We start from the raw sequence: 24,658 nt of genomic DNA on the forward strand, positions 1-24,658 counted from the left end.
TCATCCTCCGCAACACTCAATTTTTCCGGTAAATACAACACACACAGCACACACACACACACACACACACACACACACACACACACACACACACACACACTCACACACTATAGGCTCCTTCAAAACCGCTCTCAAAGAGCACTTATACCACGGGCGGCTGCAATTCGAAACTACAGGCACCTGTAAAAAAGTTATATAAGCAATACATTTTTAAATGTTCTGATGAATTGAAAATGGAGGACCCTGATGTAAACACTTTCGTTTGAACTACCCATTCTACAAACCGAATAAAATTTTCAATCAATAAACAACATTCTTAGCGATCCCACTCACTGTTTCTTCAGGATACTTTCTAGTTAAAATTGCCCCAGATAGGGCTATAGTCGAGTTAGAGTGGTTAATTCATTGATGCTAGAAGTAATTTTGCTGTGGAGCCCAGCCCCTGCAACCCCCCAATATGAAACACATGTTGATGTTGGTAATGTGTGTGTACTGTACTGATGGATTTAGCACAAATGTTTTGGAAATCAAACTGAAGTTCTGAACACTGTATAAAAATTATGCTAACTAAACTAATCGACGAAACTATGCTCTAAAAAAGGAAAATTGTCTTCTCTCTCTCTCTCTCTCTCTCTCTCTCTCAGCTCTCTCTCTCTCTCTCTCTTTCTCTCTCTCTCTCTCTCTTTCTCTCGCTCTCTCTCTCGACAGACCGTTGAACCATACGTTGAACCGACTCGCGGACTCACACGTGCGTCTATCGTTTCCATGGTTTCCATGGTATAACGTCATCAACACTCGACACAGTCTTCGCATCCCGCGACGCGCTAATCAAGCGCGCGGATTCTGAACTGAATCACCACAGAAACTACTTTTTTATTCGATATCTGCAAGTTATACAAATGTATCTGAATTATGTTAGTGTTCTAAACTTGTTATTTGAGTTCCTTCGGTGATGACACAATCAATAGTTGTTCAGGGTGAGTAAGTATAGTGACTGAACAAGTAAAAACGCAGCAGTATATCAATTGTATATAGCAATCATCGTAGTGCAGCTGTGCAGGTTACATTTTCACATCCAAACGTTTCTTTCTTCAGTTGGGCAGGCTGGAAACCAAATTGGGTGCAGGTTTTGGGATCTCGCTTTGAGAGAACATGCACATGTCAATAAAGTAAGTATAAAACTACAACAGAGCACACGTATGTCGTTATAATCCAGCATACTGCTACATGGTATTTAGTCTCGACATGACTCTTTCCCTGCACGATACACCAAGATCTACAAGTATTAAGTTAAATACATTTTTGTGCACAAAATATAATTGAAGACAACTCTGCATATCATAGCCTACTACACTTGGAGTACCTCCTATAAAACAAGTCTACTCGTAGTCTCTAGCTATACTGTGGCCGCAATTTGTAAGTCTAGAGTTGCAAATAGAGGGCATGCGTTAGCCGCAATTTGTTTCTGAATGAATGAATGCAATTTCTGTCCAATTAGTCCAGTCCGGGAATATTATCAGAATAATGTCAAATCTGGGAATACATTTCTTACCAAGAATTTTCTTCACCAATGTGTTTGTAAAGGTGTCTACTAACATTCAACCACCCTAGGGGAAATTTTGACAGCTGCTGAAAGTTGGGGTACAAAAACGGTAACAAGAATACTCGGCACATTTACCCTTTTTGCCGACTCGGCCGACTTATCAAGATAAATCGGCAAAACGTGGAGAAAACTCGGCAGACTCTTAAGAAGAATCGCCGCGTGACGACTCTTCTTCAGATTCTGCCGAGTTTTCTCCACGTTTCGGGGCACTTTCAGCAGCTGCAGCTGCAAGTGCCGCCGTACATAGGTTGAGAAACACTGGGCTAGCTATTCATTGAGAAATGCGAGGCCCTGTGCTTTATAATTTGTTAATCCAAAACTATACAAAAATCATCACATTTCTATCTATCTCCAAGGACAAAGAGCAAAGAGCAAATTGCTCTTTTGCAATGTGAAAGAAATGCCACCAAATTCTTAATTATTTTCCTTCTCTATATGGGCACACTTGTGAAAGCTGAATGCTTTTGCATGCTTTTATTGATCTGCTGTCTGATCAGCGTGCATGATCATCATGCAGTAGCTAGATGCGTGTTCCAGTGCAGAGATTTCTTCCCGTTTCGGCGACTCTTCGTCACTTTCGGTCCGAGTTCTCAGACAGAACTCGGACCGGAAAGTGACGAAGAGTCGGCGAAAGGGGAAGAAATCTCGGCAAAGATGAAGAAGAGTCAGCGGGCCGAGTTCTCCAGTATTCACAAAAACAACCATTGAATAGAAACCAATGTGGGATATGTTAGTAGACACCTTTACTTTAAAGTTAACACATTGGTGAAGAAAATTCTTGGTAAGATATTTTTTAATAATGGGATGAATCTAGAGTTGCAATACCCTTCATTGACTCCCCATTCATCCAGTTTGCGATCTGCTTGTAAACGAGGTTAAACTCACCAACATTTCAGCTCTAGGCCAAGCTTGAATTATCCACTTTCAATCTGCCGAGCTTTTGTTTCATAAAAATCCACCGTAGACATGTTATGAGCTACTTCCTGTCACTTTTTGTAAGTGTTGGCAGATTGAAATGTTGGTAAGTTTAATGTTGTTTAATACAAGCATTTCACAAACGCAAATTGGATGAATGCGGAGTCAATGGAGTATAATGGTATTGCAACTCTAGATTTATCCCATTATAAAAAAATCGAGAGTTGCAAATTGCGGCTAGGTCCCCCGGTGGTCTGTTGGTCCACTCTCTTTTTCCCCCTCTACACCAAATTAGTTTGTGGGAAATAATCCATCTACTGAAGCTCACAACGCATCGCAATGTGCCACGTTGTGAGCGTGTAGTTCTGCTATTTTCACAAATGTTCATGTGACATGCACATGATGCCCGGTTCATGTGGCTAAGTTTATGTGTAAAATCCATCTTGTTTTTTGTTTTGCTTTCCTTTAGAAAGGTGTGTATGACGAAGCCCTGAGCAGCTTTTTTCGGAATGTGGAATCAAGGTAATCACTAATCACACTCCATTTTTGATGCAATAAACTTCTATTCCATGTCAACGTAACTCCTTGGATTGAGAATGGGGTCTATTATACACGATTGTGTTGTGCTTCCAAAATAGCACATCTACAAGCTCATAATAACGTGTCACAGCGCTACTCTTAGGGCCGATTCATACTCCTATTTTACCGCTGTTTCGGTGCTGTAGAGCCGAAATGATTTCGGCTCGTCAGAAATTTTCAGTAGCACTGAAGAGACGACTTTAGGACGGTACCCGCCCCCCCCGAACCTCAAATGACGTCACATTGGAGGCTCTACAGAGCCGAACCGACTTTTATTCGGCTCTAAAATAGGAGTATGAATCGGCCCTTAGTATTTCAGCTGTTCTCTGCTCTGCTGTGTCCAGTGATGTAAATAGGTTTTCAATGTAATGAGTCCCGGGATGCAGGGATGGTCTTTTAGTTGAGTCCCAGGGATATTTTAGTCCCACTTCAACGACGTTAGGAGTCATATTTTGCCATTTTTACAAATTGCAGCATTTAACGCCCATTTCACTTCATATGGTTATATTCATGTAGAAAACAGAAGAAGAAATTATTATTATAACTAAAGCTAGCGGAATAAACTAGAATAAAAAGTACAGTAGTGTATGCCGTGAATGCAGAGGACGTTGTTTTATTGCGTCCCTTAACTATAAACTGCGTTTTGGGATGCAAAATGCACCCTATTTTAAGCTCTGTGTGTCCATATTGTTCCAGGAGAAGTGATGGAGGAGCCTGTGATGTCATTGGTGGGAGGATCCGCTGTCTGAAGGCCAGGGTAAAGTCTCCTCGTACCTTTGTGGCTTGCCCGATAAATGCCGTCTTGAATGAGACACTGTCTGAGTGTGAGACCCAGTGCCCCAAAGATGACAGTTGTGTTTTTGTCCCCTCAGGCGGTGCTGGTGGACATGGAGGAGGGTGTGGTCAACCACATCCTGCAGGGACCACTGCGAGAGGTGTTTGACCGCACGCAGCTCCTCACGGACGTGGCAGGGTCAGGAAACAACTGGTAAGTTGGTGACTCTGAAGGAGTACAAATGGAACCAAAATGGACCCGTAATTCGTACACTCTGAGTTACAGACCTGCGACGGTACCTTTGGAACCTCCTATAGGAATTGTTAAAGGGCACCGTTAAGGAATCGGACCATTGAGAGGGAATTGTTAATCCATTCAGGACGGGAACCCCTTTTAGTCTTTTACCCCTTCTGGACGGGACCCCCTTTTGGGGTTCTTGTTGCTATGTACAGTATATACTAGCAAAGTAACATTTTTGAAATTTTTGAATAAATATTTGAAAAATGCCCAAAAACTTACGTCAGTATTTAGATGGCATTTTTAGAATTGGCTTTAGTCCTAAATGTTAAGGAACCGGAATCGTAATGGATCCCAACCATACAGGTCACCCCAGAATATTATATATATTATTATCACGGCCTGCCAGCAATGTTTTTGGGCTGACTAAATCAACAGTAGATTTGACCAATATCTTATTTCAGATGACTAAAATGCAGATGACTAAAATGCAAAAGACTGACTAAACTAAATCAAAATTAGCTTTCAAAATTAACACTGATAATGAGAGGAACCACCTCAAGGTCACTAATGTTTTAGATTGTTATTTAGAAACAGAGTGACAAATTTATAGCGATGTATGGCATTCCTGTGGAACAGGGATTGTCAGTTTCATTTTCTGTTCCACTGTCCATTGTACATTATTGTATATTAGAACTGCTTTATTGGAGAAAATAAATCCAGGATAAGAATCCTGATTTGTTTTGGATGTCTGAATGTTGTATAAATGTATTGGCCGACTCCAGTATGGAGGTTTTTGTATTAGGAAAACTATTAGAGAAAGCATTGCGTTGCAGAACAATGTACCCGTAACGCCGGGGATCCACCGGGCGCGCCAGCGTCGAGTCTCCGTCAGGGAATGTTCCCTTTTTAATCAATGAAGGGTGGCTCCACTGCCCGCATTGCGTGACTGCATTAAAATTGCCCCGGTTCGTTTTTTGACGCACGCACGCATGACACGACGCGCCCGGTGGAGCCCCGGCATAACTAGTGGTGGGTTCAATTTATCAATATGGCAATATATTGATATATACTCCAGACGATATGTTCAGTTCAGTTCAGTTTATTTTGGTTGAATGCATTAATTCATTTGATCATAACTTTGCACGAAGACCAAAAAGGTATAGGCTGAAGCCAGTGGCTTATGAATCACACCTTGGAAAGCATGAGTGTCTTAAGTGTTTTTTGACTGGGGGGAGTCATATTTTTCAGCAGGAATTGCCTGTCACAATTTGACCCCAGTATCAGGTTGTATTAGGATGTTGATATTCATTCATCAGCCAACGCTCCCCACTCACAGGTAGTGAGTGGGGAGTAAAGAAAATGAAAAAAACGTAAATACATGATCATTATTTGGAATCAACGTACAATATCGTATATCGATATTATCGTAAAGTGGCCTCTGTATCGCTAAGGTTAAAGTGGTTTACACAATGGGGCATATATCAGTACTCACTCAGCAGGTGCAATAATAAACTTTCCTGCTCTTCTTTTTTTTTCAATTTTCTTTTTATTGAATTTTAATCAAACATACATGTAAACGAAAAGACTGACAATACAAACAACAAAATAAGATAACATACGTACAATACACTCAAGGAGAGATATCTGCCTCTCTTCTCTATTGATGATCATAATACATAAGTACCTCAAACAGGTTCATCTTCTTCTACAGGTTAAACAGATTTAACTGAATTTGAACAAAGTCAGGTCTTATGGTAGAGACATGAGTAATCCAAGTCTCCTGCTCTTCATCTGTCCACAGGGCAGTAGGTCACATGACATATGGTTCAGCCTACAGGGAGCAGATAGTGGAGAAGCTACGGAGAGCGGCAGAACATTGTGACTGTCTTCAGTGTTTCTTCCTCATTCACTCTATGGGAGGAGGTGAGGCACAAAAACGGACGCCCATTTTAAAATGAATTGAACAGTTCACTAAAATATGTGTGTACTGTATGTATGTGCAAGTGTCATGTATACAGCATTATGCTTGTTTACAAGGCTCTAGCAGAATTCCTCAAAAAGAAGTGATACAGCTTAGAGACGGTGTCATACTAACATTTATTGCACCTTCTTCTTACAACTTTGTCTTCACCAGACTTAGAAGGCAGTAGCCCTCCTTGTGTTTCTAATTTGACGTTTCTCCCGGGTTGGTGACTGCCATGCAGGGACGGGCTCGGGCCTGGGGACCAGATTGCTGACGCTGTTGGAGGAAGAGTTCCCAGAGGTGTGTCGAATCGTCACCTCCGTCTTCCCCTCTGCCGAGGACGACGTCATCACCTCTCCTTACAACAGCGTCCTGGCCATGAGAGAGCTCACGGAGCATGCAGACTGCGTGCTACCTGTGGAAAACCAGGTTTCTGTATTTGTCAATGATTTGATTTGCCTGTCTTTCTTTGTATCTTTATGGAATCTTCATCTAGATTCCTGTTTTTTCTTTTTTTTTTTCTTTTTTTCTTCCTAAATTGACAAACACTAGTTCATTTCAAAGGATTCCTTTTATTTTTGTTCTTTCTCAGTTCTCACACACTGACAAAAGCTGGATAGCCGAAATTATGACGTAGAAAATCTAAAAAGGTAAAACTAATTGTGTGACACAGGCCATTGACTTCAACCTTTTTATATCAAGGTTCGAGGTTGTCTTTATTTATCTCCCTCAGGAGAAACTTGTCTTGGAGATAGCTGCATACATATACAAATTCAACAGAAGAAAAAAAAGAAAAATACCAAGAAACACAAGAACATACAAAAACAATCACACCCGTGTGAAATGAGGGGCGCTCTTGTCATCGTACAGATTTATGTCACCTCAAAACAGAGATATTGCACACATTCCCTTGATAAAGTGCAACTAGTCAGTTATGGTTCCTTTCATTTAGCAATTTCTGAGTCCTATATCTCTTGCCAGATAGCAGTAGATCGTACTCTCGGTTCAACACATGCAAGGGGTCGGATAAGATATTCCGAGCTTGCTCAAAAATGGCCTGGGGAGCCTAGCCTAGCAAATGTACGATGTTTTTCTTTTTTTTCTCCCCATCATTTAATTCTCTGGATTAGCCAGATTACATTTTAATAATAATTATAATTGTGTGTCAATGCTGTTACCTCATTAATGTTGATAATTAACGATCGCTCCTAACGCCATCAAATGTCCACGATTCCTCACATGATCCAGTCCCTGGTTGACATTGTGAACAAGATCAAGCACATGTCTCGGAGTGGGATCAAGAGAGACAGCACAGTGATCTCTGGTCAGGGTGGAGTCAGTGGGGCAGAGAAGCCCTTTGATGCCATGAATAACATTGTGGCCAACCTGCTGCTCAACATGACCAGGTATGTATGGTACTAGCACAGGAATTACAGTATTTGTTGTGGGATTTGCTGACCTTACCTTTGTTATACTGTCATCATGGCGCATAGCCAAGGTTGTAACCCCTGTGATTATTTGGCAATCAGCAGAGCTTGTAAACCAGCTATTTTCGCTATGCCACATTGTCATACGATGAAGTAGAGAATGGACCTTACTGTAAGACAAGTGGTTTGTAAATACATCAAAGATGCGAATATAATCCATTTCTAATGGATGCCTTGGCCTGGGGGAGAGGTCATCAGGTGGTCTCCAACCTTCTTAAAAAGCCACAATGATACTGTCTCCTTGCACTTTGGTTTAAGTTTTGGAATTTTCTAAACACCAGTCTTGACCCATAAAGACCTAAGGTCAATTCTAAAAATGTCTTCTAAGTCCTAACAGTTTTCTGAAAAAGCTTTTTCTACTGTATGTCAGTGGTTCTCAAAAAAATTCATGTCAAATTTTGTTCCAGCGACCCCCAGAAGCAAAGATTTTAGTTAAAATGTTCACTTTAATAATCTACATAAACTCACCACAAAAATATGCTGAAGATATGGGATCGCCGCTGGCTCCAGAATCTCATCCCGATATCTCACTGCATTGAGATTGTCTTCAATCATGACAAGTTCTGTCTTGCCTGTTAGAGATACTACCCCATTCGCTGTGTTGCTCATTCCAGGAATGCCCAATCCTTACAAGCTATACCTCGTTGTAAAGGTGACTAACCAACGATATAAAATACAATACCAATTGGTTAGACTTGGTTACTACACCGAAAGTAGCTGATGTACAAGCTCACATGTTGTGATCTGCTATTTTCAGCATGCAATCAAGTGTAAAATGACTTATACTGGATCTCTTGTCCACTAGTCCCTAACATTTTAGTCTAGTTTTTATTTGTTGACGGAATTGTCAATATACTTAGTCTTAGTCATCATAGCTTCGTTTAAATTTAGTTTCCATTTAGTTTTCGTCAGTGAAAAAAGGTAGTCGACGAACATTTACGAGTCATAGTATTAGTCAAGGAAATCAACACTGTTCTGCATCGTCTCCTTCTTTAGTCGTTGCTGATGGATGTGATTGACGCACATGCTCCTTCCTCTGCAGCTCTGCTCGTTTCGAGGGCTCTCTCAACATGGACCTCAATGAGATCGCCATGAACTTGGTTCCCTTTCCTCGTCTGCACTATCTGGTACCAAGCCTCACTCCTCTGTACACCCTGGCTGATGTCAACATCCCCACCAGAAGGTATGCTGCCCCCTGTCGGCGTTTCTACATCACTGTTCTTTTTTTTTTTTTTTTTTACATCACTGTTCTAACCTCCTAGTTTTATGATTAGGGTTGCAGTGCACTAATAGTTAATCTAACGAATCGATGTAATCGATTATAACAGTGGTTTTTAACCCTTTTCATATCGAGGTCCGTTATTTTTCCTGCATTTGAGCCACGGATCACCATTTGATGAGATTTAGCCTCTCGGACCCAAGACATAAGAGTATTTTATAATCGTTGGAATTGTCCACAATTCCATGCTTTATTGATGTGGTATCATAGAGATGACACGTTCATCAAAATTACAATTCTTCTACATTCTATAATTGTGTAGACTTCTTATAAATTAAGTAATGCAGATATTTAACAATTGTTTAACTCTTGAGAGGGTCCATTTGGTTTCATTTTACACTCAAGAGTTAAAGATCTATAAGAGTTCATTGGTGGTCCCTGGACCACTGGTTGAGAACCACTGGATTCTAACAATTTATTTTTAAAAAAAGAAGAAAATAACAGATCTACACAAAAACCTCCCACTTCGTCCTCATAGACTGGATCAGATGTTCAGTGATGCCTTCAGTAAAGACAACCAGCTGATCCGCGCCGACCCAAAGCATGGCCTCTATCTGGCCTGTGCCCTCATGGTCAGGGGCAACGTTCAGGTGTCCGACCTCCGCAGGAATATTGAGAGGTCAGACAACACCCCCTTAACACACACACACACACAGGTTGGGGTTCAAGGCTGCAGCACACCCACACAACCCCACTAATAGGCCCAAAGATGACCTTCCTAGCCGTGCTGCTCAAATACTGGCCTCATTCAGCACCGGGTGTGTTTTTTTCTTTTCTTCGACAGCCATGATTCATGACTAGCCCATTCAGCTCCCTCCTCTCCACTAAGCTCTCTCTCTGCCCCTCTCCATTTCTCTCTCTAGACTTTGTTTTCATGTGGCATGTCAAGAGAATCAGAAACATGAGGTGGTATTAGGGGACATATTTGCACATGACCAGTGATTTAGTGTTGAAAGGGGATTGAGGGTCACACAGTAAAAGCTTCAGTGTTCATTTACAGTATCCATTTGTACGAATGTAACCAAAGGTGTCCCTCTGAGAGTTCTCAGAGTTAAATTAAAGGCCAACTCCACTTCTCAACATAAATCCCATTCAATCCACCCCAAAAATAACCTATGTTGTCTTCTTTCCGTTTCCATTAAGACCTGAGGCCGATCAAAAAAAGTCTTCTAAATCCTAACAGTTTCTTGAAACAACTGTTCTTTCTGTGTCAGTAATTATTAAACTTTTTCATGTCAAGGAGCCCCACAATTGTGTGTATTTGCCTGCCAACCCCCATCCCAGAAGCAAAGATATGAGTTAAAACGAAAGAATATATTCAAAGATTTGCGCCACATTTTCACAAATTAAAAAAACAAGCTCGTAACGCGACACTCAGTGTCGTGCTATGAGCTTGTATACGTGCTATGTTTCAACAGCTAAAGTATAAAATGATGTTTAAAGTGGTTAAAGGCTAAACTGACATAGATTCCTTCCAAGTCGTAATGGGTTAACACTGTGGGTTACTGTATCTCCCTGCTCTGAACCCCTTCCCAGACTGAGGCCCTCGCTGCCCTTCGTCTCATGGAACCAGGAAGGCTGGAAGACAGGCCTGTGTTCGGTGCCTCCCGTGGGCCACTCCCACTCCCTGCTGGCCCTGGCTAACAACACCTGTGTGACGGCCACGTTCATGGACCTGAGAGACCGCTTCACCAAGCTCTACCGGAAGAAGGTTCCCCTTTTATTATGTTTATGGCCATGTAATAATGAATAATAAAAAGGAATAGCTGCATTCTGCTTCCGAACTGGGTCACACGTTGGACTCACGGCAGTGGAATTGGTACAGTAATGCAGGGTTTCCCAAACCTTTCCAAGTACCCCCAAATAGCCTCGTGTTGCAGCCTCCTATTGCAAAACGGGTCTAAGACAATAAAGAAAATAGTTAAAATAGATGACCTACAAGGTCATGCTGTGACATGCTTATACTGTAGATCAGATATTTTTGCTATGAATAGAGGGGTGCCTCGAGATTTTGACTTGCCCATGAGCCTTGGGAGTTAAATAATGAGTTAAATAATTCTATTTAAAGCGTCTGACATTAGCCTGCAGAAAGGCTTAATTTATACTTCATTCACTACTGAAAATAGCTGACGTACTTGAGATCAGCTATTATTGGTGCGCAATGAAGTATATATCAGGCTTAATGTTTACTTCCTCCAGGCAGTTGTCTTCCACTGTATTTTATTCACAAGGATAATAAGTGAATGTGTACTAGCTACATTGGTATGAGAGGAATCACAACCAACACTTCTCTTTCACTTGCACAGCAAAAACGCTGCAGTAACTCTTTCAATATTTTATTTAGGTTACCACAGGTCTGCTTCTAACAATATGAGTTCTGGAGGTCACTGCCAAATGAAGCTATGACAAAGTCTGACAAATCAAATGTGACAACAGTCTTCAATCAATTGACCACATGAGCGTGCATTTACTTGAAAAATGACGACCAGGGACAGATTCTGTGGTCTGGTGTCTTTTTTCCTTTTTTTCACCCCCACTTCAGTTTTTTCTGTGCAACTGAAATGATGTTCTGTGTTGACAGCAAAATAATGAACATTCACATTCATAACCCCTTTTTTGTTGTGTATCTGTGTGTACAAAACTTTAAATGATTTGATTGGCTGAGCATGGAATGTGATGCATGACACAGAACATTGTCGTCAAACAATTTAGGCTATTTACATTCCAAATCTTTAAACACATGGATCGGGTATTTTCATAATTTATTTGGGATTGTTTTTTAAACATATTCACCTAATATCAGAAAAATCACACCTGTGTGCATCTTATCATCATACATCATCTCATTCCAGCCAATCACAATCTGCGTCCTCACTTTTGTCTTCAATGTTTGTGTTTACACAAACACTCAAAATTGGCCATTCATTGTCAATGGCATTCAATGTTTTTGTTTGCACAAACGCTCAAAAGTCAAAACCGGCCATTCATTATGAATGGCATTCAATGTTTGTGCTAGGACAAACACTTAAAACTGGCCATTCATTGTCAATGGCATTCAATGTTTGTGTTTGCACAAACGCTCAAAACTGACCATTCATTGTCAATGGCTTTCAATGTTTGTGTTAGGACAAACACTCAAAACTCGTCATTCATTATGAATGGCATTCAATGTTTGTGTTAGGACAATGTTTGTGTTTACAGTGCCCCTCAAAAAAATATAATTAATCCACATTTAACCCACATTTGGGCCAGTGGCCATAGCCAAATAATTGCTCGACGCTAATAGCAGGTCAGCAGGTGCATTAGTGAATCTATATAGACAATATTTTAGGCCAATAAAAAAAATATATATATACCAAATTTCCCACTCCACACCCCAGCTGGACTAATTCTGCTCTCACATTAGCCGTGTCTGTGGCTTCCCCCTCCGCTCACCAGCAGCAGGGCTTAATTCCCCAAACTTGTTGTTAAAGGAGAATTCCATGCTAGAAGACTTTCTTACCTTTCTTTATAGTTGTTACGTCCCCCCCAAGAGGTCCAGGTGTTTTTAGTGCAAAAACTCCTTAATGGCTATTTCCCCTACCATAAGCCCTCAATGAATTCCATTGAATTGAATGGGAATTGAATGGGGCTATGGGGTGTAATTCGCTTATTAACACTTATTTCATCGAAATAAGTAGTAAAGTGTGAAGAACATTATGAAGAGAGGATATATACAAAAAGAAAAAAAAATTAGCGATGGAAATAAGCGAATTAGCACAACACCCCATATCCCCATTCAATTTCCATTCAATGCAATTAATTTAGGGCTTATGGTACGGGAAATAGCCAATAAGGAGGTTTTGCACAAAATTACACCTGGACCTCTTTGGTGGGGAAGTAACAACTACAAATAAAGGTAAGAAAGCCTTCTAGCATGGAATTCTCCTTTAAGAGGGGGCGATCTGCGCAATCAATTCTGTATTAAAAAAACGTAGTTCTACAGTAACAAGCAAGCACACCAGTGCATGCAGTGCAGGTGATGGTTTCAGAGTTTACGTCTCTGAAACAGGAGTTACAAGGTCCTTTAAAATATTTGTGAGGAAATGACAGCAATTTGTTGATGTAAAAAATATAAATGTACTTTTACTCTTGAATACTTAATATATATATATAATATGTATATTTAAAAGCAAGTACTTTTTTACACTTACTTGAGTCACATTTTGACTGAGCTACTTTTACTTGTAGTGGAGTAAATCTGAACAGGTCGTATTTGTACTGGGGTTGAATACTCGAATACTGGTCTTTGTGAAACTAAGAACAGTGTCTCCGTGTTCTAGACCAGTTGTTCTCAATCTGGTGGGCCGTCATTGCAAGTGAGCGCCCAAATAATTGGCAAAACATTTAATTATAATATATAAAAATCAGACCAGTCTGCAGCGAGTGGTGCAACAGCACCCCCTATTGGTACTCTAAACATCGGGACATAGGTAAGGACATGGGGACATTGCTGTTCCTTACTCAAAAAACAAGCTTTGGTATATTTTCTTTAAAACCTTGGGAAAAAAATATTTTTCTTTGTAACAATAAATATGAATTTAACACATCGAACGCTAAGAGCGTACCCGTACGCTTTATCATCACACCCCTGTGAAGTGAGCAGTGCAATTGCACTGCTCACTTCACAGGGGTGTGATTTTTATTATTATTACAGTATTAGTATTTTTCTTATGAAAGCAGAGAGTCTACTGTTTCATACGGTATATAGTATGTACATGTCGCTATAGGCCTTATTTTGTGAATGATAGTTATTCGGGTCCATGCCTTCTCTAAAGTTCTCTGGTGGGCGCAAGCTGCATTCAATAGCCAATTAGTGACAAACTGTACATGGGATCAATGTGTATTTGTTTTCCTCCTAAAAGTAGACATTCAGGGCTTTCATTCAGTGTATAGTATGTATATGATATTATTTGTGTTCATTTTTATATCTGTCTGTCAATGTCTGTCAACTTCAAGCCTCCATATCTCTGTTGTTTTAATATCTCCAGAATGGAAGATGGTAGAATCATATATATTTTTTTAAATTGAAGTGGACAAGTTAGGCTTTCTTTTGATTTATGCGGTGTGATTCTCGCTATAAGAGGCCCCTCGCTGTGGGCCCCCAAAAAAGTTAATCGCTTAGCACCAGAAATCCTTGGTCCACTAGAAACTGTAGCACACTAAGTGATAAAGTATAGTTCTATTGATCCAAGCAGGGAACACAGTCGATTGATCATTAAGTGTCTGTTAAGTGGTCACTGTCATATATGTCAGGTGTTCTTGGATTCATAGAACATAGACACACAGTTTGATCAGACATTGCCTTCTTTGTTTCCAGGCTCATTTACATCACTACCTTCACGTGGAGGGCATGGAGCAGAGCTTCTTCTCCGAGGCTGCCGACTCCCTCAGCTCACTGATCGAGGAGTACAGTCAACTGGACGCCACCAAGAGGAGACTCGTACCCGACGCACCTCGACTCACCGTCGCCATTTGAAGGTCCACACACTGTCTTTTTCTGGGTGTATCTCCCTGTGTTTATATTTGACCATATTCACACACCATAGACCGTAAAAAGGACGTCACCCATTGGTTTCTACAGACCTGTTTTGAGGCCACTAGTTCCAGAGAAAAATGGCGTCGTAGGACAGTGTCACGCAACATAGTTACCGATCTATACTGTGTGTGTGTGTGTGTGTGTGTGTGTGTGTGTGTGTGTGTGTGTGTGTGTGTGTGTGTGTGTGTGTGTGTGTGTGTGTGTGTGTGTGTGTGTGTGTGTGCGCGTGCGCGTGATACAATGGACTTAATTTTGCAAATAATACTTGGCACAACCAAAAGTGTTTTGTATGTATTACTCTTTTTTTTATTAAATTCTATTTGTACTTCAAGTCAAAGTTATATATCCAGCTCATGAGGTGATTTCAGAAAGTTTTATATTGATGAAAAAATAAATACACACTACATGAACTTATGGCAATGGAATGAATGGATGAGCAGAACATATTGAAACATTTGAGTGCTGCTGCTAGAGTTGCACTTCACCTATTTTCATCCATTATCATATAATCGTCGCAGTTGAGAGGATACCGCTTTTTATTTTTCATAAATCAACGCTATTAAACACCATTTTACGTATGTGTGTTTCGAAAATATTGAACCAATGAAAAGTGTCAAAAGCCGCTAAAGAACCTCCACAGCCTCAAGCTGTCTGTGAAAGCCCTGCCTGTCAGACTCGCGGAGCGGAAGATAAACACACTTCTCTCGCTAGTTTACTTAAACTCTGTCCGCGAATCTCTCTTTGCAGAAGTTATTGTAATATTCAAAGTCCTGCTTATTATTGTAGGCCTATAATCAGTGTCAGTGAAGCACAGGGCCATTCTTTCACACGTTGCATTGTGTGTGCTTGGAGATCCATTGTCGGTTGTTCTTATCAATAGCGGAAAATGACAGAGAAAACCTCCAATGTCCACTTGAGCTGAATTTGGGTAAAGTGGTGATAATATAATGACCCATGCACATAACTGACAATATTCAAAGGCAGAATACCAACTTGGATGAGGCAGTATTGCTTTGTTTTAGGAAATTAAGAAAACCGTATATTTTGAAAACAAAGCGAGCCATCAAAGTTGGTATTTTTTATATTGTCAATTACTTGCATGAGAGAGGGAGAGGTGGTGGAGTTGGCTGCTTTAGCAAACAGTTTGAGTTAAGACCTTTTGTCCGAAGCACTTTTTACTACTTTTCATTGGTTCAATATTGTTTTATCCAGCACACAGACTTAAGGGCGTTCAATAGCACGGATATATTACAAAAAAAAATCAAAAACCGAGTTAGAGTATGGTTTCCTCTCGACAGCAACGATATGGTACCATTCATCTGTTGTCTACTTGGCTTTGTCTCAGTGGAGGGTTGTGTTCTTGCACATCGACTAGCTGATAGAGTTGGAATCATTTATAATTAATTTAGAAATTTAACCAACGTTCAACATACTGTACAGTAACTACAGAAAAGCTTAGAAAAGAAATGGCTGCCACCCCAGAAAAATTCACCTCTATTTGACTAACTTGACAAGAAGAGGCGGACTCGCCTGGAAAAGTTATCCAATGAAAATTGCCCTGGGTGTGGCAGTATTGTATTATTATAACTATTATCCCACAGTTAATTATACTGTATGTAACTACCCCCCCCCCCCTTTACAAATTCCAGCTTAGTTGGAAAACAAAATCATAATATTCGATTCATACAAGTGCCATAAAATGATCTTGCTCCTCAAAACCATCAACACCAATATGTGAGTATTGGGCATGGTCAAGTAAGTAAAATAATTCAAATTGGGATTGTCACTTAAGTTATAAAACGTGCAGCTCTAGGCTGTTATTGCAATGCACACACACAGCCGAAGACAGGATTTGTGACTTCCTCTTTTCTAACATCTTTCTCTTCATACAGTACATATATTTTTTTCCAATCCATTTCTTTCTTAATGAATTGAGGTTTTGTGTGTTTTGAGTTAGTTTTTTTGGTTGTTTTCTTTATAAGTTGTCCAGAGGCACATGGATTCAGTCCTCCCATAGTCTGTCACAGTAACCCCAGCAAACCTGTCCTCCTGTCTTTGGGGTTCCCCAGAGGTCCCTACTTGGTCCCCTCCTTTTTCCCCTCTACACCAAATCTATTCGGCGAAAATAGCCGATCCACAAGCTCACCACACGTCGCACTGCGATGTGTTGTGAGCTTATTGATCTGTTGTTTTCGGCAAACGTTTGCCTATTTCATGCGAATGTTCGCCTATTCTGACCCTGACCGGAATAGGGACTCTCAGGTCCATATAGCTAAAGGAAGCGCAGGTCGGCGAACATGTCTTCCGGGTCGTTGCACTTCTTCTGGCACACGCAGGAAGTGTTCCACTGCATCTTCCAGCGCGTGTTGGAGCCTCCCTTGCAGGTGAAGTTGACAGTGATCATGCGGGACTTGTTGGGCACACAGCAGCGTTTGTCGGTGCACACGCCGCAGTACATGGGTTTATACTTCTTGGTGCTGGTGCAGCCAGAGAGAGACAGCTTCTCTGCTTTCTTTGCCTGGAACTTTGGACGGCAAGTCTTTCCCTTTGGCATCTACAGAGGAGATTGAATATTTCAGAATTAATACAGCCACTGCTAATTTTATATTAAAAAGGCAGTTTCAGACGGTCTCCAATAGGCATGGGTCGTATCTATTCTTTATATATATTCATACCCTTCTTTGTTTTTTCATTGTTGCATTGTTTCACTTACTTCCACAGATCGCTTTGGCATTAAGGTCACTGGTGTTTTATGCTCATCCAAATATAAAAGCATCAGAAGTAGCAGATCAACAACCTCAAAATGCATCGCTTCGCAGCGCATTTGGAGCTTGCAGATCTGCTACTTATGATGTGACGCTGTAGTGTGATCAAGTAGGGAATTAGTTTACCAAAAAACACAAAGTTAAAATGTGGAAATAAGAGGTTTCTGCCCGACAGCAACGATACACATAAATACCAGTAAGACACATGAGGGCGAGAAGCGACCTCGCCCTAAAGGGCGCTGGCCATATATGGAGCGTTTCTACATGGTTTGATGAGGTCAGATCAACATATGGAGTGTCGGAACAAGTCTTCTCCATATATGGAGATCTAAGGGTGGCAGCGGAGTGTACAGGGTTTGATGTTGGCCCAGGTAGGGCCGGGCCTTAATTTCCGGGCATGTTGAGAACTCTAGTTTTCGCCGGCTGCCTGGCGTGGCTGCACTAATAACTTTGGGGCAGGAGTTTAGAGTTTAAATGGACAGGTATCAGTCAAAAGGGAGACATCGAAGAGGAAGTATGGATGGGGAAGGATCAACATAGAACCGGTTCTGACATATATCCATATAGTCATATTGATGACATCAGGGATCTCCATATAATGGGCTTAATTTGAGTGATGAAAAATGCCCCATGTATGGGGATTTTGAGTGACGAAAAACGCACAAAAAAGTAAAGTAATGGATAGTTGCATCCCTACTGGTCACCTTGAGGCTCTTGATCAGGCGCTTGTCGCATGGCCGCAGCAGACACAGGCGCCGGTCCTTCCTCATCTCACACTTGCCGTTGTCGTTGTTGACACGCACGGAGATGCCCAGGCCGCAGGTCTTGGAGCACGGGCTCCAGTGTGTGGTCTGGATCAGGCAGTTCTTCTTCCAGGCTAAAGGAGGATCCCTGTAAGCTTTCAGTATTACAGTTAACCACTTAAACCCCAGCATCCATATTGTGGGGAAAGCTTTTGTTTGAAAATAACCGCCGCCATCTGCTATTTGTCCCGCGAAAGCTTTCCCCACAATAACAGAAAACAGAAAGGACCCTATGTAGAGCCCTGAGGGACTCCGGTCAACCATATAGGGTTTAAGTGGTTAAAGGCCACTTTGTGTCAACAATGCCCTAAACACACACCTGGGCCTGAGACAATACTGCCAGGCAGTAGCAGTGTTGTAGTGCTATTTTTAGAGGTGGGGAGCACACATCTGGCCACTCACCCCTCCTTCCAGAAAATGTACACTAAGCTACAGACACATGGCAAAATAAGCTGTTGTACGAGCACACAATGCATGTGGGCTGTTAGATATGCTATTTTCTTTTTTGTATTAAATCTCTTACCAAGCGCAAGCTCACAGTTAAATCGCAATGTGTTGTGAGCTTGTAGATCTCCTATTTTTGCTGAATGTTTCCCCCAGAATAGGGACGCCAGAGTGGTTGAATCACATTGACGCGTTCTCCCTATGAAAATGCGATTGAAGTGGAATTGAATTCATGTCTTGCATTTTAAAATAAATCTTCATAAGAAGTATCGGTTGTGTGGCTGAAGGTCCCAAGAAACTAGAACCTTTCTTTGTGCCAAGCAAAGCAAAAAAGATTTCCCTCAAAATACATGAAAGTGAAGTCGTGTAAGATCTTTGGATGAAAAGTGAGCGACTCCACCCTCTTTTTTTTCCCGCTATGAGACTGGCTGACCACAGCCCAGTCGCTCTCACATGCACTCTACTACAGGGGTGCATTTTACTAATGGCAACAATATCACAATGTAGCTCTGTTCCAGGGAAAATTCCACTATTTAAAGGCTTTTTTTTTACCTGACAAAATGTACAAAAGCATAAAACATACTTAAGTGCACATTTTCTGAAGACATTTTAAAATGTCTAAAAGAAAAACGGAAAAGAAAGAATGTAGGAGAAAAGGCTAAAATAGGCATCTACAAGCTCTGCTATTTTCGAGAAACTGAAGTATACTATGGAATACGTTTTATTTTTTTCGTAATATTATTCTACAAAGTAACTAGTTACTAAAGTCTGCAAATAATATTTGCCACTGAGGCGTATCTGTAGCATCACTCCACTGAGGCGTAGCTGTAGCATCAGAGTATCGAGGTAAAGTAAAAGTACCTCAAAGTTGTTCTTACTTTTCACCACTGCACTCTACAAAGCAGTGAAACGCCCGATCCCCAGTCCCTCCCAGTCCCAAGACACTTTGACAGCAATTAGCATTCCAGGCCAAGACAAGCTGGCAACGCTCCCCTCCTGGTTTGCTCTACAAACACACACACCTGGCATGGCCATGTAGGTAGTATCCTGCTGGTGCTTCCTGGAGCCCTGCAGGCCGGCGGGCATGTTGCCCATCAGCGGGGCAGGGCCCAGCAGACCCGCTGGTTTCTGGATGAAAGCAGGGGTACAGCCGATGGCACCGGCGATACATGTGCACTTATAGAGGGGGCTGGTCTGGAAGGCTTCGCCATTGTCATAGTGGGCTCCGTTCAGGTCACACCCCACTCCCATCATGTCTGCAAGAATAGGTGCGTGTGTGTAATGTTATTCTTGTGTTAATAATTGTATTATAAATGTAAACACATTAGTGTGAAAATGGTGACACCGGGGTGACGGAGGTTAATCAGTGACAAAAGCATAAGAATCACTCACAAGCACAAACTCCGACCTCGAACTTGGGCCGGTCGGCCGAGAAGTCGCAGTACATGCCCTTGTGTGGGTCGCACACGTCCCGCTCGTTGCACGGCTCCCCGATCTGCCGGGCGCAGCTCTTGCAGCAGCCACACCCGTCCAGAACGGAGCTCACCCCGGGTGCACACTGAGGCTTTGCCCGACACTTGCAGGGCCACTGGCAGAACTGCCTCCTCTCGGCGACTGCTGCCCGCCCGTCCCGAGGAACTGGCAGCCGACCATTGTTCTGGGCCCTGCTCAAACCCTGGGGAACATAGCAGGGACAGTTCTTGATGCTTTGAAATGACAATGGGCTGAATTCACAATTCGCTTTTGTCAGAACGGAACGCTTCGGTGTTCTGATAATGTGGTGAGGTTCACTGGATTACTATGACATTGGTTCTGAACCTTTTGTATTTCAAGGACCCCCAATTTATTTCGAGAGAGACCCCAATCTACACTGTTGATTTAATTCTGAGAGTGAACAAATGGAACCGTAAGGGCCTATTTTGGTTCCATGTGTACGCAGAGTTACGTATTCAGTAGGATCCATTTGGACGCCTGGTGGTTGAACCAGGGATTCTCAACCCACGTTGAGAACCAGTCGGCAACGTTGAGAAAAGTTCAGCTTTTTAACTGCCGCAAGACAGAGCGGTAGCTAACCAGAGGAGCATTGTCTTCTGAAATAGTCATGGACTAGGCGTACACAAACTAATACTGTAGGTCTGCTGTACTGAAAATATTGATATCAGAACTTTAAAGGAGAACATCACCCAAAAATGACTTATTACTACTCCATGTTTAATTTCTATCAATTACCTTCAATTCATTCATTTTCCCCCCTCACATTCCTAAGCCTATAATTTGATAACCGGCTGTGTTTCTGGTAGAAGACTCAAAAGAGACTCTTTGGGTCTCTTACCGGAAGACGGAAGTGCAGCTGGTCATCAAATGATTGGCTTAGGAATGAAAAAATAATAATCCACTCACCACTGTTCAGCGTGAAGCCCGATTTATACTTCAGCATACAACAGTGTTCATACCAAAGACTATAACATCATGGATGAGGATACACTTGTAAATCAAGCCGCCTCACGCTACAGAAACAGCAGATAGGGAAGCCTATGAGCCACATGGTTCGGGACCCATTCGTTTCCAAGGCTACTTACTACTTAAAACAAGGGTGTCGTGCACTGCCAATAGACCGATTCACAGAGGGTTTCCTGGGTGCGGCCATTACTGAGGTGTACCATTAAGCGCAACAGCACTGATTAGCTACACCTGGCCTACAGAGCACCTGCTCCATGGATTACACCTCAGTAATGGCCGCGCCCAGGGCACCCCTCTGTGAATCGGTCTATAGCTGATCTACAAGCTCACAATGTCTCAGGGGCATCATCGTGGCTTGTACTATAGATCTATATTCTCCATACATCATGTGTGCAGAATATAGCGGAACATATTATTAAGCATGATTAGTCAAGTCAAGTGCAATTTTCTTGGGGAATATCAATCAATTTAGTTGATGCTGTGCTAAGGCAGACTGACTATAAAGTGTGGATGCAATCATTTGTTGGTAGTTTGATCCCCATAACACCCTATTAAACCGGCAGGAAACATTGCATTTCTCAAACATGAATAGGTATGGTTTTTCTATTTATATAGTACGTATTAACTCAAACTTTAGATAAGAAAAATAATGGAAAACTCAAGTCAGTGAATGTTACTTGAAAGTCCATAAATCACTTCCCTTTGATTTGCACCTCAAATGACCAAAGAGAAGAGAAGGCACCTCCAAAAATATTTCCCTGTTGAACTAGATGTGCATTTTTAAAGGAATTAGAGGTTAGAACATATAAATAGCCCCCAACATTGAATATGGTTCCTACAGCAAACTTAACTCGGAAGAGATTAACCGTGAAGTAATGAAAGTTTTGTACTTTCAGACAGCACTTCGTGGCCTGTTGTTACATCTCAGCCAAATATATCTCTCAACAAACAAATTACATGCTGTGGTTTGGAATAAAAATAGTAAATGGGGGAAAATTCTCAAACGGAAACCTTTTTAGTTTTATCTATTCAGAGTAGGTAGCCATGTTGAAATCGAAATGGTTGAAACGCTCCCCCTAGATACAGATCTAAACAATCTGCCCTTTCAAAATGAAATGTATACACAACTGTGCACTGCAGCCATACACCTCCCAAGGTACAGGTAGTATCAAAATAGCTCACTAGTAATTCCCTGGAAGCATGTCAATACAGTTTTAAATACAGCGTAGAGTTTGGTATACTTTAGGAATTTTCTGTGATGCAATCCTTGGGCGAATTCCTGTCTTCCCTGTCCCTGACAATCCCTTGCTTCCAAGGGTCACTGAAGGTCATGCCAAAAATCTGAAGCCTTTCTGCCAGGTTTGCAGAATGAGCTCATCTCTGTGTGAAAAAGGATCAACTGAAGCTTCTGAAAACACATACCTTATCCCTTGCTCCATTTGTCTGCCATGCAGTGACTGCTCCTATATGACATAAAAACATGACCTTTCCCCCAATAAATTATAAAAGCAACAGGTACCATCCAGCGAACTCGGAAGCTTCTGGCTGTGTGCAATGTACATTGAACTATAAGACAAAAGCATCCTTCGACAAAGCTGAACCTTGCACAGCTGACCACATCCTAGCTATGCCAACAGTTGTGTTTACAAGACCCCCTTTTGCTTGTTCTCTATGTAGGCAGGTATTGAGTCTCTTAATCAAGCTTCTTGTTGTGCTGGGAAGAGAAAAGAAACACTCTTACCTGATGAGCTAGCAGGAACAGCAGGGAACGGTAGAGTAGAGATAGCATCTCTCTTTAAGTATTCAGGTTGGTGTGTGTGAGAGCTCTAGGAGCAGGCAATGGGGGCGAGTTGAGAAGGTGGGATTGAGGAAGGGAGGGACTGTGGATGGGGGGGGGGGGGATCGAGAGAGTCTGACCTGTCGGAGAGGGGGGACAAAGCTCCCCTCTGTTTCCTCACTAAACACACCTTTCCAAAGGAGAAATATTTGTCTTCATAACTGCTGGCCTGCTCCTACAACCTCCATGTCCTCCCTTGTTGTTTATCCTCGGTCTGCAGACCCATTGCTCAACGTATCGCCACGCTCACATTAGATTTATCCGGACGTGGTCGTCTGCTCGAACAGCTACAGTATAAAACAGTTCATATTTCACTATTCACTTTTGATAATTTCTCAAATGTACTTTTACTTTACTAACCCGGGGGCCCGTGAGACAAAAACGCCAATTCATGAAGTTAAATGTGTAGCTGTAAATGCGTTCAGTGTGCAGTGTACTGTTTGGTCTGAATGTGGTGCTAAGCAGTGTGGTCCTACTTTATGTGGACTGGAGCGTATTTGAGTTCACATTCCTTTATTATTTACACTGAGTAAAGAGGGCCCTCAGAGCCAGCCCTCTACCTCCGTCCCCTTAAAGCCACGAGCCCTTTCACCATTCATATAGAAAGGCTAGAATTAAAAATGGCTAACTGCTGCTGTATACGCCCAAAGAGCATTCACTGAATTATGCCGTCCGTCCCTATTCTGGGGGGCGAACATTCTGCGAAAACAGCCAATCTAGATCACAACGTGCCGTCGAGCTTGTACTGTAGATATTTTTGCTGAGTAAATTTAGTGTACTCGCCTGTCACACTGATCATTTGTGCAGTGCTGGTCAGCTGCAGCCTGGCTGCTGGTAATGTTTGCAGTGTTATATATTTCTCCTACATTCAAACATCACGCAAATCTGTATTCAGTACACATTATCTCTGTAATCAAGATTCAAGACGGATCTGTCCGACTTTTTATAGTCCATCCTGATTTGCTAAGATCTAAAGTTTGCAGGAGTGACTCGTTTTGAACAAAATGCCTCAATTCATGCAATAATGTCATCAACATGAACCCCCTCAACTTCTATACATTCCACTCACCTCTATAATGACTGAATTCCAATTCCAATTCCTTTGGCGGCCTTGAATAACCCATTTCAAAGAAACAACAAAGTATGGCTTCTTTAGTTTATGACAGGCATGGATAACCGGCTCACATTTATAGACTGGGACAAAGGTGAAGTCATATAAGGTTGTGTCCTCAACACACACACACACACACACACACACACACACACACAGGTTTAAACGGATCTATGGAACGACAAGATGAAAAATATCTAAACACACCCTGCTCTTGTCAAAAAGCCAAAAGAGGGGAAACAGTCAAGTCTGACAAGGAGAGGCCTGGGCCATGGCTCAATGGTCCAGGCACCTTGGCTGGTAATCCAGTCTGGCAGTGTGCCGCGGCCTTTACTGCATGTCTTCCCCCTCAGCCTACTGTCTGTCCCTCCATAAAATATATAAAATAAAGGCGAAAGGAGACTGATTTGTGGAGACGGAGGCTCCTGAAAGAGAGAACTCACAAACAATGTTACAATTTAGGCATTTAGCAGACGCTCTTAATCCAGAGCGACTTACATTAAACAAAAGAGCATGGCAATACATCACATACAAAAAAGTATTTATGAAACATGGGTATGCTAAGAACGTAACAGTGGAATATCTATATATATAATGAAACTATGCATATATACTTTAAAGTGCTATGTCTACATAAAATGCTATTCTAGTGCTGTATACATAAAATGCTATTTAAGTCTACATTAAGTGCTACAGTATCTAAGTTACATAAATTGAGCCTTTGCATATGCCTGTAAGGTCGTCGTGGCTAGGGCAAGTGCTACAGGCCATGATGGAGTCTGAAGAGGTGGGTTTTCAGACTACGGCGGAAGATTGGGA

At 41.8% G+C, this 24,658-nt stretch overlaps 2 protein-coding genes across 4 annotated transcripts; one reads left to right on the forward strand and one right to left on the reverse strand.

Annotated features, from left to right (window-relative positions):
• The first annotated feature begins 849 nt into the window (after positions 1–849).
• Positions 850–14,436, forward strand: tube1 (tubulin, epsilon 1). Of its 2 annotated transcripts, XM_080790550.1 has the most exons (12): positions 850–977; positions 1,096–1,169; positions 2,988–3,040; positions 3,794–3,854; positions 3,970–4,085; positions 5,914–6,035; positions 6,317–6,504; positions 7,324–7,481; positions 8,605–8,745; positions 9,320–9,460; positions 10,378–10,552; positions 14,201–14,436. In XM_080790550.1, exons 1-12 carry the CDS (start codon positions 953–955, stop codon positions 14,357–14,359), a joined length of 1,413 nt encoding a protein of 470 aa, XP_080646676.1. In that variant the 5' UTR covers positions 850–952; the 3' UTR covers positions 14,360–14,436. The 2 variants fall into 2 exon arrangements, with proteins under 2 accessions (XP_080646676.1, XP_080646677.1); XM_080790551.1 differs by lacking the exon at positions 9,320–9,460.
• Positions 14,437–14,708: 272 nt separating this feature from the next.
• Positions 14,709–22,720, reverse strand: ccn6 (cellular communication network factor 6). 2 transcript variants are annotated; one of them, XM_080790378.1, is made up of 5 exons: positions 22,633–22,720; positions 19,824–20,106; positions 19,454–19,687; positions 17,889–18,061; positions 14,709–16,973 (listed from the first exon to the last, which is right to left on the reverse strand). In XM_080790378.1, exons 1-5 carry the CDS (start codon positions 22,678–22,680, stop codon positions 16,692–16,694), a joined length of 1,020 nt encoding a protein of 339 aa, XP_080646504.1. In that variant the 5' UTR covers positions 22,681–22,720; the 3' UTR covers positions 14,709–16,691. The 2 variants fall into 2 exon arrangements, with proteins under 2 accessions (XP_080646504.1, XP_080646503.1); XM_080790377.1 differs by having other exon boundaries at positions 17,889–18,082.
• Positions 22,721–24,658: the final 1,938 nt, after the last annotated feature.

This window comes from Protomyctophum bolini (assembly GCF_963924005.1).
Source record: "Protomyctophum bolini genome assembly, chromosome: 19".
Lineage (NCBI taxonomy): Eukaryota > Metazoa > Chordata > Actinopteri > Myctophiformes > Myctophidae > Protomyctophum > Protomyctophum bolini.